This window comes from Seriola lalandi, unplaced genomic scaffold, assembly GCF_002814215.2.
Source record: "Seriola lalandi dorsalis isolate HSWRI2012SDOR001 ecotype SW California unplaced genomic scaffold, Sedor1 jcf7180002054590, whole genome shotgun sequence".
Classification (NCBI taxonomy): Eukaryota; Metazoa; Chordata; class Actinopteri; order Carangiformes; family Carangidae; genus Seriola; species Seriola lalandi.
The window spans coordinates 240,336-257,032 of record NW_019525143.1 but is presented as its reverse complement, the minus strand read 5'-3'; the positions used below and the strand labels follow the sequence as shown (position 1 = coordinate 257,032).

Here is a 16,697-nt window from a genome sequence, read left to right as displayed (position 1 = left end):
CCCCCCCCCCAACAGCCTCCCCCCCCTCACTACATTAAATACAACAGCTCCATAAATTAACTCCTTAAGAAAATAAATATCAATGGTTTTCACTGTAATCGGCCTCGTTTCAAACACGTCAGAACATCAAGACGATGAACTGAGCAAATATTAATAATAATAATTCATTAATATTAATAATAACATGTGTAATAATTATTATAATTCCCCGAATCACCATCTAAAGCCCTCGGCTGCCAAAGGTAATCATTGAAAGACATAATTGCATGTTACTGTGCGTGATTGTGAGTGTACGTTTGTTTTCTACTTCTCGGCGTTAACCCCGCCCTCGCTGTCGTCCACAGATCTCCTGGCGAACAGGTGGGTGGGGTCCCGGCCCCTGAAGCCGGGCTGGATGTTGAACACGGGCATGTTCCTCCAGCTGGACGGGTTGTTGTAGGAGGCGGAGCCAGAACCGGCGGCGCAGGGTTTGTTCTGGACCAGCTGCAGGAACGTCTCCATGTCGGGGCCCAGCCGGGCGATGAGACCGGCCCGCACCGCCGCCACCGTCTGCTCGTCGCAGGCCTGCAGGGTCTGCAGCAGCGTGCTGTAGTATCTGGATCACACACACACACACACACACACACACACACACACACACACACACACACACACACACACAGATATCAGCAGAGCGTAGCATGACACCGACTCCACCTGCTTTTGGTCTCAGGTTCTTCTTTCTCAACTTAAGATAGTTCCCCATCAATGTGGCGTTGTTCCTATGGCAACGCCGCACTAAGCTAAGGTGATGTCATCTTCTACAGTAGCTGTAGAACCCAAATCAGGGGCTGCAGCCTTCAGAGGTCGCGGGCCCCTGAAGGCTGAACCCAAATGATCTACAGAGAGTTTCATATTTGTCCTCGATCGCTGTCGTCAGCCATATTCTCTTTTCGAAAAGGGATTCGTCACCGGTGCGCAGGGAATCTTGGGATATGTCGGCCCACAAAGGATCCACCCGATGGATCCTTCGATGCCCGGGAACCTAAGGTTGCATTTGAAGGAACCTTCGAAGTGGGACAGCCTTGTTGTGTCGCTGTGACTCACCTTCGAAGGGTGCGACTGTTTAAAAATGGCGGGTTTTTCACTTTTCAGTTTCGCCTCAGCTCGCTGGGAAACTCGGCGGAGGTGATACCCCCCCCCCCCAAGAAAAAGAACCAGGTACCAGGTTCTATCCACAACCTTTGCTCCATAAAAAGGACAAAAAGTCAGGAACAAAATGAGGAAGTAACACTTTACTTTCGTCCCTTTGTTAGTGATAAATATAATCTTTATTTAATCCGGTCGTCTGACTGAAATGAAGATCTCAGAGATCACTCACGAGTTCTAGCTTTTAGAATCAGACATTCAGGTAATAAAACGCTTCAAAGGAGAGAAAGTAGATCCTTCAAAGCTGCAGCGTGTCTGTTGTTCTCATGACTGACCTCCAGGTGTCAGTGTTGTCACAGCGCTGCTGCCTCGCCACGCTTGTTGTTGTGACTTTGTGAATTCTTACATAAGTTTATTGAAGTGGCTTCAGGAGACTCGTTAAATCTGTTTGAGTCAGAGACACTTGGACTGTGTTTAATCAGACATTAACATCTGTCAGAGCACATCTGGGACATCTTTCCTCTCAGCTGTTGAAGCCTCTGTATATTGTGTCGTGGCTGTGAACGTGTGCGTCCTGAGTCCTCACCTGTTGGGGAAGTGAGTCGGCACCTGCACCACCTCTCCGATGGCGTCAGGGTTGGTGCGGGCCACGGTGCAGATGTCCAGACTGGTGTAACACTCCTCTTGGACCTTTTTTTTTTTTAAAAGGAGAGAAAAGAGAAAATGAAGAGAGGAGACAGAGGAGTGTCGTCTCCAGTCTGAGTCTCAGTGGGAGGAGTCACTGAATCTCAGGGGGAGGAGTCACTGACCTCAGCGATCATCCTCTGGAAGATGTTGCAGCGGCGGATGGTTTGGAAAATCTTGGCTGTGATTCCCTGGGAGATGCAGTGCAGACTCTTCTTGACGAAAGTTTTCCCCTGCAGGACAACGGACATGTGTCAGACAGACAGACAGACAGACAGGTGGTGGACAGGTGGGCAGGTGGACGGACAGATGGACAGACTGACCTCTGTGTTGAAGGTAGCAGCTGTGTGGAGGAAGAGTTCACAGATCTCATGCATCCCGTCAGTGTCACAGGTCGAGTTCTCCAGACAGGAGAAGAAGCCGCAGCCCACAGCCACAGCTCCGTTCAAACATCTGGCCACATCAGCTGCAGACAGAGACACACACACACTGAAGTCTTTTCCATTCATCCGGAGACAGTCTGACGACGATCGTATCTGTCAAGTCTTTCTACTCTTAAATAATAATAACACTGTTAAATATGTAGAAAAAAGTAAAGATAATGTAAAATATTTAGTAAATGGGCTGAAATATAAAAACTCTGAAACAATTAGTGAAAGAAAATGAATGTGAAACCGTTTCTTTAAACTTGTTTCATGACGGATTCAAGCTTTTAAAGACTTTCTTTCTTTCCTGTGTTTTCTGACAGTTAACTGAATATATATTTATTAACTGCAGGCAGAAAATGGAAATATACATCTAAAGTAAAAGTACCTGAAACTGCACAGACTGTGAACTCAGTACTTTACATTCCACCACTGATGCAAACACTGCAGGATGATTTGGAAAATGATCTGAATTAAAGTTTAAAATGATCTAAAACATAAAGAAACTCTGACCTGGTTCATAACATGTAAATAATGTACATAAATTAGAAGTGAATCTCAGTCCAGTCAACATTACTGATTTCCTGGGCAGCCATTGTTCTCCATTCATTCCACTACTTTGCTGTTGTGTGCCGGGACACAACAATGTGCACAAACAGAAATAAGGAAAGAAACAAAAGCTTTGAAAATGTAAATAATGTGTAAGTAGCAGTGACTGGACCAGAGCATGAAAAACACCATGTGGTCCTTTAGAAGTAAAAACAGGAGAGAAGTTCAGCCCAGACTGAGAGCAGGCTGCAAGCTGCAAACCTCCAACCCAGAAGAAGAAACCCAGTTCTCCAGAGACAGGACTCACTCGGGCTGTTGGCGGAGAACCGAGCCCGGCGGGGAGCAGCCTCCTCCGGCAGCAGCTCGAAGCAGGCGGCGGAGCAGAGGATGAGGGGCAGGAGCAGAGCGGAGCCGGGCAGCATGCTGTCTCACGGTGAGGAGGATGAGGATGAGGATGATGAAGAAGTTGTAGTCAGGGTTTCCTTCTGTCTTCCTCCTGATCCTGTCTGTCCCGCCGCAGTCTCCACAGCTGGTATTTATATGAGGCCCGGTTGGGACTGACCAATCAGAGCGCGCCGTTTCCCGCGGGGGCGCAGTTAATGGTTTATTCATGGTTGTAATTAACCCACAGCGCTAATTGGATATTTCCACACGAGACACGACGGAACTTCCCAGCAGCAGTGAACTCACCGGATAAATTTAGACTTTGTCTTTTCATTAGTTTCTTTAAATCTCTCCATAATAACATAAACTAATAGTAATATATAGTGACATAATAAAAATGAGAACACGTGTTTATTACAGGAAGAATCAACAGAACCAATAAAACAATCATATAAAACAGGCTTCATCCATAAAGTGACTTTTACAGTGTTTTCTAACATAATAACCTGCAGTCTGATTGGAACCAGGTCATTTAAATGTATTTCTGGGTGTTTTCACACACACACACACACACACACACACACACACACACACACACACACACACACACCTGTGGAGCCTGTTATCTGTAAGAATCTCACTTTCTAAAAATAGCGGATCTCAGGAAACGGACGCGTCAGTTTCTAATTCCGGTCACGTCTGTTGTTTCTCGTGTGTTGTGGATCAGTCGAGCAGAAACAGCTGATCGCTGATGGTGAACACAGGAGGGCGGGTCAAAGGTTCCTCTGAGAACCTGCGGCGGAGGAACACAGTCTGTGTGGGACAGACGGAGGTACTTCCTTCTTTTACCAGAGTAAAAGTAAAAATACTCCATTACAAGTAAAAGTCCTGTTGTACTCAAACACAGATATACCCTCAGCTTCATGTAGCTGCAGTATCAGAGTAAAATACTTCCTGTATAAGTATAAAAGTAAAAGTGCATCATGTAGTTGAAGTATAACAGAGTAAAAGTACTTCATGTAGTTTAAGTATAGGAGTAAAAGTACTTCATGTAGTTGAGGTGTAACAGAGTAAAAGTACTTCCTGTAGTTTAAGTATAAAGGTAAAGAAATTAATGCAGTTAAAGTATCACAGTAAAAATATGTTATCTTATTAAAGTATAGGAGTAAAAGTACTTCATATGTCTATCACAGTCAAAGTACTTCAGGTAGTTAAAGTATAAGAATAAAGAACTTATTGCAGTTAAAATATCAAAGTAAAAGTACTTCCTGTAGTTACAGTATGAGAGTAAAAGTACTTCCTGTAGTTAAAGTATTAGAGTAAAAGTAACTCCTGTAGTTACAGTATCACAGTAAAAGTACCTCCTGTAGTTACAGTATCACATTAAAAATACCTCCTGTATTTAAAGTATAAGAGTAAAAGTACCTCCTGTAGTAAAAGTATCAAAGTAAAGGTATTTCCTGTTTTTAAAGTATTAGAGTAAAAGTACCTCCTGTAGTTAAAGTATCACAGTAAAAGTACTTCCTGTTTTTAAAGTATTAGAGTAAAAGTACCTCCTGTAGTTAAAGTATCTCAGTAAAAGTACTTCTTGTTTTTAAAGTATTAGAGTAAAAGTACCTCCTGTAGTTAAAGTATCACAGTAAAAGTACTTCCTGTTTTTGAAGTATTAGAGTAAAAGTACTTCCTGTAGTTACAGTATGACAGTAAAAGTAGTTCAACCTAGGGGTCGGGCCCCTCCACAGGGTCGTCAGAGGTCGTCAGATGATTCACGAGAGGAAAGGAAAGTTCGACTTCACAAATCTGTTTTCAGTTTTTGGACTTTCCTCAAATATTTGATTTTATTATGAACATTTTGTATAAACGTTTCCATTTGTGCCTGAAACAGATTTTTAAATGAAGCCATGTGACGTTCAGGGACGTGGAGCTGCCAAACATGTCGGGATCCTCTGGTTTAATCTGAGTGAGTGTATCAAATGTTTTTTAATGAAAAATCTGTAACTGCAGCTGAAAGTTAAAAGTCAAATATTTCCCTCTGAGACGTGGTGAAGTATGAAGATTGATGTAATGAATAAATCTGACTCATTCCTCTGTCGGATGTTCCTGCAGACTGTTTCGTGAGATTTGTGAATGGCGTCCGGATTATTCAGCGGTTTGTGAGTCTGATCCCTCGATCCTGTTAATCCCTCCTGGGCCCTGGTCGTCATAACAACTGAACTACAGCACCATTTCAGGATTTTTTGTTTTTCAGAGCTTCTTTAAAGTTGATCTGGAGTTTCAGTTTTTCAACTCAAACCTTCAAAAACACGGCAGTTCATTCTCTCTGAACTGGGTCGAGACAAACAAACTGTTCAAGTTTTCCACAGTCAGACAAACTAAATAAATAAATAAAATGTTTTAAACAGATATACATTAAAACAACAAAATAATGCAGGAGCACAGAGATGACAGCGAGCCACACAAATCTATAGTCAAAGGCATAAAACAATATTAAAATATTGGTAATACTTCAAAATAAATCCCTTTATTTATAGCATTTACACAAACACTGTGTTTATTTATATGTTACCATTAACGACTGTAACTCCTCCCCTAAGTTGAGGCTGTTGTATGAACTTGATGGATGACAATATATTAAAACACAGTTGTAATAAATAAATGCTACACATTAATAAACAATTAATGTCCTTTGTGTTTGTTTATAACTCCATTAGAAGCCACTTATTAAATATGTATATACTGCTAATACATATGAAGCTATTAGGCGGATTTAAAGTGAAGTCTTACCTAAATATTTATTACAAAAAGATTTTTAAAAAATAACAAAATTACAAATAAATTTACCTAGACAAATAAATAAAAGGAAAAGGCTGAACACAGCAACAATCTGCATTTCCACATTATTATATCTCATTATAAACATTAATATATATATATATTTTTAAATAAATTTTACAACAGGTTTAGATATTTGGACATTTTAACTATGAATTGAAGTGTCAATAATTATAGAAACACTTTCCCATGTGTCAAATTATTTCTTTAAGAAAATTAAATTTGAGTAATTTCAAATTAAGTTATTTTGATTTTGTGTGTCCAGACTATGAAAGCAGAATAACTGATTTAAATGTCCAGGAGCTGTGAGGTACAGATCCCTGTTGTTGCTGCAGATGTGGAAAAATGTGAGTGTCTTATCTCTGCGTCAGTCACCAGTAAACTGTGAGAGAGTCGTTAGTGAAGACGGCTGCGTTTCCATCATGGCCCGGTTCACCACAGGAACCAGTGAACCTCGCACACCTCCGCTGACTTCATTAGCCCGAGGGTCAACAGGCGCTGATAAACATCTCTCACACTTTGGTTTTCATGACCTCCCCCTCCAGCACACGCTCACCTCTCCGAACCACAGCATGTGGGAAAAATTATCATCTTAGGGAAAATCTCAGGCTTGTTAAAGTGGCAGAGATCCAATTACACCACCAGTCAAAAAAGCATTATTTGTTCTGCGCTTCAATTTCAGATGCACAATAAATGTCAGTGCTCAGTCAGCTGTATTGTTTTAATCTTCAACTAATTCCCTGATTCATTTGAAAGCATCATACAAACAGTGAAACTGAACACAGATCACAATTCAGTCCAAGAAACCACGAGCGAGGGCATGTCATTATCAGTGTAGAGATGCTATTCTGAGAATGGGTTTCAGCAAAATACCACAAAAAAGTTGAAATATGCAAACCACCTCCATGCTGAAGTGTACAATACAAACAGACTAACCAATAAGCAGTCAGCCTGAGGGCACATCTACAGATTAGTCAGTCAGTCACTGACCAAACCAAAACTAGACTAAAATATAACTTGCTTCTAGAAAAACCCACGTGTGGTTTTAGTGGGAAAAAAATGCAGAAAAATACCTTTTTGATGGTCAGTTAAACTGTCAACAACACAGCTGGAAACAGACCACAATCCTGTCAAACGTTCTGTTCTCACAGGGACGTGTTCAGTTCACAATGATGATTTATGATCAAAATTCACCATCATTTTGGAAATAACTGATCAGACATCTCGTTTAAGTTGATAACCGGTGATTTTGCAGAAATGACTGTTTGAAGCAACTTTTAGCTCCATTAGTTTCTGACTGGCTTTTCAGTGTTTGAACATCTTATCATCAAACACCAGGTGTTGATTAGATGGTGATTTTATGGTTAAAACGAGGTCGGCCAGACTTTGGCCCAAATATACTCACACAATGTTTTACTGAAAATAGAAAAAAATCACTGGCACCAACACAAAAAGTAAATCAGAACACAAAACAAATTAACATATATTACTTTCAACCAATTTTAGATTGACGTCATAGGTATTTTGCTGGATCTGTCGTCAAAGTTAGCCTGACTGGTGTTAGCTAAAATTAGCCCCCCTCGCTTGCGAGCTATAATCACCCTGCCTCGTTTGCTAGCAAGTTTAGCCTGCGTCGCTTGTTAGCTTAAATTAGCCCGCCTCGCTTGCAAATGAAAATTAACCTGCCTCGTTTGCTAGCTAAAATTAGCACGCCTCGCTTGTTAGCTAGTAGCCCCGCTCGTTTGTTAGCCAAAATTAACCCACCCCAAATGTTAGCTTAAATTAGCCCACCTCGCTTGTTAGCTAGTAGCCCACCTAACATGTTAGCTTAATTTAGCCCGCCTCACTTGTTAGCTAAAATTAGCCAAAATTAGCCCACCTCGCTTGTTAGCTAAAATTAGCCTGCCTTAGCAAATATTAGCTACAGGCTATCTGTGATTTGGATCAGTTCAATTCAATGCATTTGACGGCTAAACACATAATATCTGACCAAAGCTAAAACAAATACTGTAGGTCTTAGTTAAAAAAAAGTCAACATCTTCACCAGTTGATGATCCACGTAGAAAGCAAAGGAAATAAGGAAACAACACTGTTCATTACACTATAGAGTTAATTAGTCATTTTATTCAGAGTGTGCAGGAAAAATATAAGATCAGACTTATTTATCAGTTATTTTGTTCTAACAGAACCCTGTTTGGCTGCTTAGCTTAAATACATGTTCATACACCGATCAGCCACAACATGAACCGGTTTTAATGTTGTGGCTGGTTGGTGTATATGTTGTTTAATAATAATGTCTTGTTCTGTCCTCTGACTTTCATTCCTTCTCTTTCATATGGCTTCACTTCCTCTTTCTGAAGAACCCTGTTCCTGCTGTTTTTCATTTTAAAACTCAAGGTCCCAACCGGACTCTTCATCAGGAGGAGAGTCATCACTGTCCTCTGGGAAATAGTCAAAGTTGCTGTTGTCCAGAGGCCCGTCCACCTGATAGAGAAACACAGGGTATTACTCATGCTTTCATCTGTATGTTTAGTACGTCAGACACACTGAAAGATACTCACTGTGGGTGTGAACGGAGAGTCGATGGTTCCCTGGCGGAGGCCGTCCCAGTTGAAGCCCTCAAACCACCTGAAGGACAAGGACGTGCTGCCATGACTACAGTTTCATCTCCCACAGAAAGCAAGCACTCAGAGTGAGAGTGAAATGACATGATAAGCATCTTTACTGCCTCACTTGTGTTTCTGGATGTCCTTCACGCCGTTTTTCTGATTCCCCAGCCTCTCTGACGGATTGTCCCTGGGAGCACCCACACAAACAGATGAGAAATTAACCATGAAAACCCCCGCCACGTGTTTTATCTGTACGGTTAAAGGAGCAGTGACAACCTGCAGAGCCGTTTGATGAGGTTGGCGGCGCTCTTGGTGATCTTTTTAGGAAACTCGATCATGTCGATGCCTCTCAGGATGATGTTGTAGGTCTTCATGGGATCAGAGCCGGAAAATGGAGGACTGGAGGCAGAGAGCGGAGACCAACAACCTTAACAGGCTTATTTAATCAACTAGGACAAGAGCTAATTTAGTTCCTAACTTCAGACTTCATAAAATAGTGAATACAGTGTCAGATTTCCAGGTTACCAAGGATGAAATATTCAGTCATTCAAACAACGCATTAATTTCCACAGAGCTGTTCTGCCACAGTTGGATAACGTTGGATAACATCACATCATCATCACATCCTGTCGGCAGAGCACACACCACAAGTGATGAGTGTTTCTGAGGTGACGATGGAAACTGACCATGGAAAACACAGGAATGTGGAAAAAGATGCAGCAGCTGATTTTTTATTGTATTTGAGTTCCTGAATTATAGATCTCCTCTCTAACAGAGAAGAAACAGATCAATGAAGAGAAAAGATTTTGGACCAGGGGCAAACAGCCAGCAGCAGCAGCAGCAGCGAGCTCTGTCCAAAGGACAGACGGTATTTTCTGTGTGTGTTAGAGATCTGTGCACGGTGTGTGGAAGATACACAACAGATGCAGATCTTTGGCAAATGCAGATGTTGTGTTCATTGTTGTCGGCTGACATGTACACCACCCAGGGTCGCCACCGGGTTGTTCTCTTGTTTTGAGCGACTGTGCTGGAAAATGAATATTCTTTCCCGGGACACGAATTGTCCCAGCTCTTGTGACGATGCACGTTTAATTTAGAATTTAAATTTCCTTCCACTGCTGTTCTGTTTTCCTCCTGGTTATGTCCCACCCTGTGTCTGTAAACGTATGAAAACAGGTTCAACCAGAACGGTGGCATTGATACCGTTTGGTCATACTGAGTCCCTGGTTCGTCTCCCTGTCCTGCACGTCTCTAAATAACTTCAGTTTATTTTGTTTCAGTGGTAAAATGGGGACAGACGGACGAGGAGGACGTTGCAACAATATCAGGTGAAGAATCGTTAAAAGGTGGCAACCCCTAACGCCATCGTGGAGGCGTTCCTGCAGTGCATCTTGGGATTAGTTAAACCCTGAATTTTGAGGGGAACAAAGTAGATTCCTCTCTGGTTTTAGAGGGACGAGATGTCTGGAGGAACAGAAGTGTTACTGTCAAGGACCGAAGCAGAATGGGAAACAAAATGTCGGGTCTGGACGCTGAAGTAAAAGGTGTAGACTCTGCTGCTGTACCTGCCACTGAGCAGCTCAAAGACCAGTATCCCCAAAGACCAGCAGTCCGCTGAGCTGTCGTGGCCTTTGTTCAGGATGATCTCAGGGGCCACGTACTCAGGAGTCCCACAAAACGTCCACGTCTTCTTACCCAGACCCACCTTCTTAGCGAAGCCAAAGTCCACCTGTGGGACAGAAACAAACACTGAACGCTCCGTCTGTGAAGTTGTTGACCCGCGTTATTGTGACATATGAGGAAACGGTGTGCGCACCAGCTTGGCGTATCCCCTGTGGTCCAGGATGATGTTCTCAGGTTTGAGGTCTCTGTAGATGATTCCTCTGGTGTGCAGGAAAGCCAGCGCCTCGACGACACAGCCCGTGTAAAACCGAGTGGTGCCGTCATCAAACGAACCCCTGGAACAGAGGCAGAGGATGAGGATGTCACGGTCCGTCATGGATGAACATACAAACAGGAAACTGAATGTGTACAGATGCCCGACAACACCTGTCTCTCAGCAGCGTCCACAGTTCTCCTCCCAGACAGGCCTCCAGCAGCATGTAGAGGTATTTAGAGTCTCTGAAGGTCTGGTACAACCTGCAGAGAGAAGAAGAGTGTGTGTGTGTGTAAAGGTGAGATCTACGTCTCTGATGTGCCCATTGACGTAAATCTTTAAAAACGCCTCATAAAAATAATTTGGTTTCATTTTTAGCTCTGTAGCTTTTATCAAACAAACAGGAGGAAACCGGGTGTTTGTTGGGATTAATCCACATTTGGTGGAACCTGACTACAGGTGGCAATGCTAAATGCTAAACTGTAGCGTAGCAGTAGCATGATGCATGAAGAGGACAGCATTAAAATGGGGTTTTATGTATAATGTGGATGCTGGGTTCAGACTGACCTCAGGCGTCCATGTTGGAAGTTTATATGTATTCACATGTTCAGAAAAAGCTTAATTCTAACCGCTTGTAATTGACAGTAGTGATCATGTTGGTGTGAATGGTCTTTACTTGTTGAAACATGCTCATTACAAAGATCTGGACTCATTAACTCTGGATCTGTTGCATCTCTTTAGTCTCCTGCTGAGCACAGAGTGAGCACAGACTTTCCAGGGAGGTAATTAAAGAAAACATCGTTCCACTAATTAGATCCTCTTAGTTGTGAAGGATGTTGTCGTTTACTTTTAATTACACCTGGATAAAACCTGCAACTGAAAAGTGCAGCGCGACCTGATGATGAAGGGACTGTGAGCCTCCATCATGATGCGGCGCTCTGACAGGATGTGGCCCTGCTGGCTCGTGTCCAGGATGTGACGCTTCTTCAACACTTTGAGGGCGAACGACCGACCGAGGTCGTCCTTTAACTGCACCTGAAAACACACAAACACACTCAGTCAGTGCAGACACACAAGAATAACATACATGTACAAACTGACAGCAGCTACAGACCAACATACACCCACCAGCTCCACGCGGCTGAAGCCTCCCATCCCCAGGGTGCAGATGATATTGAAATCGCTGAGTGAGACGCTGGAGAAGAAGTCGGCCTCCGCCTGCAGCCTGCAGAGAGAGGAAGGAACAAAGAGGGTGAGTAATAATTCTCACTGAGAGTTATCAATCAATCTGTTCCGCTTCAGAGCCGGACGTGTCCAGGTTGGACAAAGAGTCTCTGTGTTCCTTCATGCAGGACGGGACACCACAGGGTCAGAGGAAGATTATCGACCTGAACAAGATGGAGGAATTGCATCATTTTGAAGAGACAGCAACTACTCCAGGTGCACGACACCTCCTCCGTCACATGTGAAGACGTCAAGGAGAAGAAAAGTGCAGAAGTAAGTGGCGGTAACACAGTGTGTGAGTGGAGGTATGTGGCCTCCAGGCTCAGAGTGTGACTGATGTGAAATACCAAACAGACAATTAAACTCCCTGTGAGACTCGGGGTGATTTCAGGACCAATAATGACTGTGTGGATGTACAGGACTGTGGCTGTTTATCTCCTCTGAGCGCGCCGAGACGAACCAGGAACTAAAACAACAGAAGAGGAAGAAAGAAAAAGGATGTTTTCATGTTTCACTCCTTCAGATTGTACACATGTAATATTTTTAATGAATACACATGACTAATGTTAGAGCTGCTGCTTCTACAAATCACTATAATTAATATTATCGTCCAGGGGCCGGTTGCAGAAAACACCTTAAGTTTTCTACTTAAGGATGAAACTTCAGCTGAGGGAGTTACTCAAGGGTGAGTTAAGAGAAAACGTTGAGGCTTTTGCAGCAGTTAAAGAGATTTTACAGCACTACTGTTTCCATGGAGACTGTAGATCCGCAGCCATTAGTGCTTGTGATACCTGTTGACAAAAAAGAGGTGCGCCGCTATCTAAACCTTGTGTGATTTTGGCGGGAACTTCATCACGCCTCGACTACACCTGACCGGAAAGATCATGTGACATAAAACCACAGAGCTCATTAACCTGCTGAGAGTCCAGAGATCCACGTTAAGGGTGTTTAGTGCAGCTGTTTTTAATTTTAAGGAAAGGAGGGAGAGCGGACGCATCATTAGCACAGTTCAACAGTATTAACAGATACATAGATGAATTTATTGGACAAGGTCAGTCAGCTGATGAATGAGCCACAGAGCATGACAGAAAAAGCAGCTACGAGCGCAGACGCTGTTTCAGACTGAACTCACTTCGCTTTGACCTCGTCGCTGTCGTACTGCTTGTTGTTGACGTCGTCCAGTCCTCCAATCAGCTGCTTGAAAGACCTGAGACACAAAACAAACGAGCCGCTGAACCAACCGGCTACACAAAGGTTCCTTTAAAGGGCGAGCGCGCCGCAGACTCCACCGCCGTATAAAAACGTTTATTTCTGCTGAACAAAGAGAAGCATTCACTCTCTGTCGATGACCAGACATGTGACGTCTCCCACGGCGGTGACACTGGCGGTTCGAACGTCCTCCCTGCAACACAGAGAACGAGAAGTATAGACTCTGTTTGTTGGAGCGTCATGTTTACTGATACGATACAAACGTAAAGTATATGAAACACATTATCTTAAATAAGATCTTGTTGTCGTCAGTTTGTTGGTAGATTTCCCAGCAGCCATTGTTTTCCTCTCACAGTAACCTTGTTTACAGGTGATTTATACATGTAGGTATGTATCTTTAACTTTTATAAATTCACACAGGAAACGTTTTTGGTTGCTGAGACTTTAAATGTTCCTGTTTGCCCTCGTTAACGTGACTTTGGCAGCAGCGGCCTCCAACCTTTTCCAACTCATGGCCACTTGAAAACCTCCAAAATGTCTGCGGCCAATTGTGAAAAAAGAGGAACTGAGTTTTCTGTTTTGTTTGACGGGGGACAAATCACTTGTCGGTTCATCATCTCACCTCTTTTCTTTAATTCTTCCTCTCTCCAGTTTTTTTTATCATAGATTGAATCTGTTCTGCAGAATCAGACTGAGATAACAAACAGTCTATGATGTGGTGCAGCAGCAGTATAAAAGTTCCATCACTGGCTTTTTCTAATGCAAGAATAAGAGTTTTTAAACATTTTTAAAGATCATTTCATTTAAAAACCTTTATATTTTTCTTTATTTTACTACATATTGTACCGTTTGTCGGCCCACAGGTTGGGAACCACGGCCGACGGTGATGCACGTCAAAATCTATGCACATCTCTTCTCTGTATAAAATCTGACCTGATCTTGCTACTAAAGCTAAATTTCTCATTAAAACTATTAATTTTAAAGAAGACAAGCAGCAAATCCAAACTTTTACGATGGCGGAAGCTAAAAAACGTTGGTGAAAACTGAAGTTTAAGCGCTTGGACCAATCGATCGATGGGAGGACGTCAGGATGAATCGACACAGAATAAAAAAGCTGAACATACATGAATAACACGGGGTGAAAATGTGCTGTTGTTTCTGTCTGAACACGTCATTCAGAGGCGTCATGAGATCATGGCTCTGAGATAACAGACATGACGCATACAGCCACTAGAGGCCGCTGTCAGGTGAACTAATGAATCTAACACTGTGTTAAAGTGTGAGCGACTCAGTGAATAATCTGTGCTTCACCCTTTCAGCGCCTGCTCTCCGAACCAGTCTCCTTTAGAGAGCGTCTTCTCGGTCACCTGCTCGTCGCCGGCTGCGTTCTGCTGAGAGACTCTCACCTGCGGAGATCACAGATCACAACCTTCAGCACTCCCGCCTAAAAATAAGAGCGGCTCACAGCTCAGTCAACACTGAATACATCGTCATTAAGGAGGAAGAAAAAGCTTTGGCAGAAACAGCTAGAGACACAGTGAGTGTGAACTCTTCCTCTCGTCCTCCAGAGCCAACAGTGACTTTCTCTCTCTCAGTTTTCACTTGGTCACATGTTGCGGTTCTGAGCTCAGACAGTCCTGAGACTTCTCCCTGTCGTTGCCTTTAAATTGGCCCTGACAACACACACAAACATTATCACATTATCCTCTTCCACAGTGTCCATTTGGACTTGTTTATCTGCTGGATTTGATTTTCCAGCCGCTCATGAAATCTCACCAGTGCAGCCGAGAAGATTCACAGCATCTGTACATGCAAGATTACAGTTAGAGATCGACCCCTGATTGATACCAGGGCAACTCTGATGAATAAAAATAATGATAAATAAATAAAACAAAGCTGCTCAGTCTGTCACTGTGATGGATTATCTCTCTTGAGAAAAAGTTAAGACCCTGTAAATTGATTTTTGCCATGAACTGAAATGAACTGAGCTCGTTTCTTCAGTAAAAACTGTGACACACAGAATCTGACCCTGGATCTGAGCTGGGAAGCAACTTTAAAACTTTAACAGAAGAAAAGTATTTGATATACGGGTCATTATTTTTCACATATTTATCTCCGGATAGATTTTTTGGGTTAGAGTTTTTCCCCTGCGGCCTGAGAAGCATTTTCCTCATAAACCACCGTTATAAATAAAAGAGGGTTCTGTAAAATATTAATTCAGACGACGATGTTGTTGTAAAGTCAAACTGTGGAGAAAGACGCCGACCGTGAACCACAACGCTTCGGTTCGAGTTCGGCCATCATCACTGTTGTATCTCTCTCTCGTTTGTTTCCTGTCGTCTCTCTTCTGTTGTTGTCTAATAATCTTTTCATTTTGGTGTTCAGCATTTTTTTTTTTTTATGGCTTTTCTTAATAAGATATTTTCCAACATTTGCATCAGTTTCTCAAGGAATATAATAATACATTACATAAGCTTATGGTGAAGTCTGTGAGTCTGTGTAATAATGTGGACCTCACAGATCTGTGTGGGCATGTTTAGCCTTGGTGGAGGAATGCGCTCTATTGAGTGTCTTTCTAGTTTTATATTTATTGTTGGGCCTATTTTCAGGTGCATCTCTCCTGAGCTGCACTAAACTCCTGTTTGACTTAATAAATAAAATCTGTCTGACTTCTGTATCTTTTGTTGCTGTGCAGGATGATTAATACAGTAATCTAATCTAATCTAATCTCATCTCAATTGATCTAAACTAAACCAATCTAATCTAATCCAATCTAATCTAATCTAATTTTATCCAACCCCATCTCATTTAAACTAATCTCATGTCATCTAGTCTAGTTTAATCTAATTTAATTTAATCTCATCTCTTCTAATATAATCCAATCCAATCTAATCTCATTTTGTCTAATCTAATTTAATTTCATCTCATCTCATATAATCCAATCTAATATAATCTAATCTAATATAATCTAATATAATATCATCTCATCTAATATCATGTAATCTCATTTTGTCTAATATTGATCCAGGCTGACTAGTGAAACTTCAGAGCTGTTTGGAATAATCGATATGTTTAGTCAAAAGGTTTTATATAAAAAGAAAAGCTCCTGCATCGTTTCCTGTTTTCTGTGGTTGCCATGGTTTCTCTTTTTGAATTTTCAGCAAATTCATGAAAAGCGACAGAGGTCAGCGACTCGGCTGCTGCCGCCGCCTCATTTACATCAGAAAACCATGGAGGTCGGTTTGCAGAGTGGCGTTCAGTAGTTTGTAGGTAACGGGTTAAAACATGCAAAACAAGCGGCGGCCTCTTGGGTCGACTGGACGTTACTTGTTAATCTCATTTCTGGAGACCACCAGCTCTGTAATCACCCTTTTCTTCCTCTTTCCCTCCCTGTTGATTGTTCTCCTCTTTATACCTCCCCAATAAATCTTTCATCCCCCTGTCATCGTTTTTCCTCACCTGTCCTTCACTGATGATGAAGAATGTGTCTCCGGTGGCTCCCTGACGGATAATGTAATCACCGTCAGTGTAATGAGTCTGAGGGAGAGCAGAGAGATCAGCTTGAATCATGTGTGCGAACGACCTCAGACGGCTGAACACAGCGTCTCTAACCGTTTGTATTTGTCAGATGGAGGGACAGATGGCAGAAACAGATACTGTGCAGTATGTCTGCGAGCGAGTGTTTGGAAATCATCACCTCCTCCAAAACATCAGCCAGTTTACTGAGGACGTCCTCGGGTAGCGACTGGAAAGAGGGAACGCTGGGGGGGGGGGGGG

The 16,697-nt window shown here is 42.5% G+C and overlaps 2 protein-coding genes across 2 annotated transcripts in view; both read right to left on the bottom strand.

Moving 5' to 3' along the window:
* Positions 1–30: 30 nt before the first annotated feature.
* Positions 31–3,265, bottom strand: stc1l (stanniocalcin 1, like). Its single transcript, XM_023419045.2, has 5 exons — positions 3,094–3,265; positions 2,136–2,278; positions 1,938–2,045; positions 1,715–1,818; positions 31–595 (listed from the first exon to the last, which is right to left on the bottom strand). The coding sequence occupies exons 1-5, from the start codon at positions 3,206–3,208 to the stop codon at positions 304–306; spliced, it is 762 nt and encodes a 253-aa protein (XP_023274813.1). The 5' UTR covers positions 3,209–3,265; the 3' UTR covers positions 31–303.
* A 4,841-nt stretch (positions 3,266–8,106) lies between these two features.
* Positions 8,107–16,697, bottom strand: part of LOC111664456 (cGMP-dependent protein kinase 1-like) — a 20,392-nt gene continuing 11,801 nt past the window's right edge. The window contains exons 8-21 of the mRNA XM_023419037.2: positions 16,618–16,681; positions 16,380–16,457; positions 14,232–14,326; positions 13,048–13,113; positions 12,844–12,918; positions 11,616–11,712; positions 11,383–11,522; positions 10,661–10,750; positions 10,428–10,569; positions 10,177–10,340; positions 8,888–9,010; positions 8,736–8,798; positions 8,564–8,630; positions 8,107–8,486 (exon numbers count right to left, since the gene is read on the bottom strand). Of these exons, the coding sequence (XP_023274805.1) occupies positions 8,388–8,486; positions 8,564–8,630; positions 8,736–8,798; positions 8,888–9,010; positions 10,177–10,340; positions 10,428–10,569; positions 10,661–10,750; positions 11,383–11,522; positions 11,616–11,712; positions 12,844–12,918; positions 13,048–13,113; positions 14,232–14,326; positions 16,380–16,457; positions 16,618–16,681 (1,363 nt within the window). The 3' untranslated portion in view covers positions 8,107–8,387. The remainder of the gene's footprint in view (positions 8,487–8,563; positions 8,631–8,735; positions 8,799–8,887; positions 9,011–10,176; positions 10,341–10,427; positions 10,570–10,660; positions 10,751–11,382; positions 11,523–11,615; positions 11,713–12,843; positions 12,919–13,047; positions 13,114–14,231; positions 14,327–16,379; positions 16,458–16,617; positions 16,682–16,697) is intronic.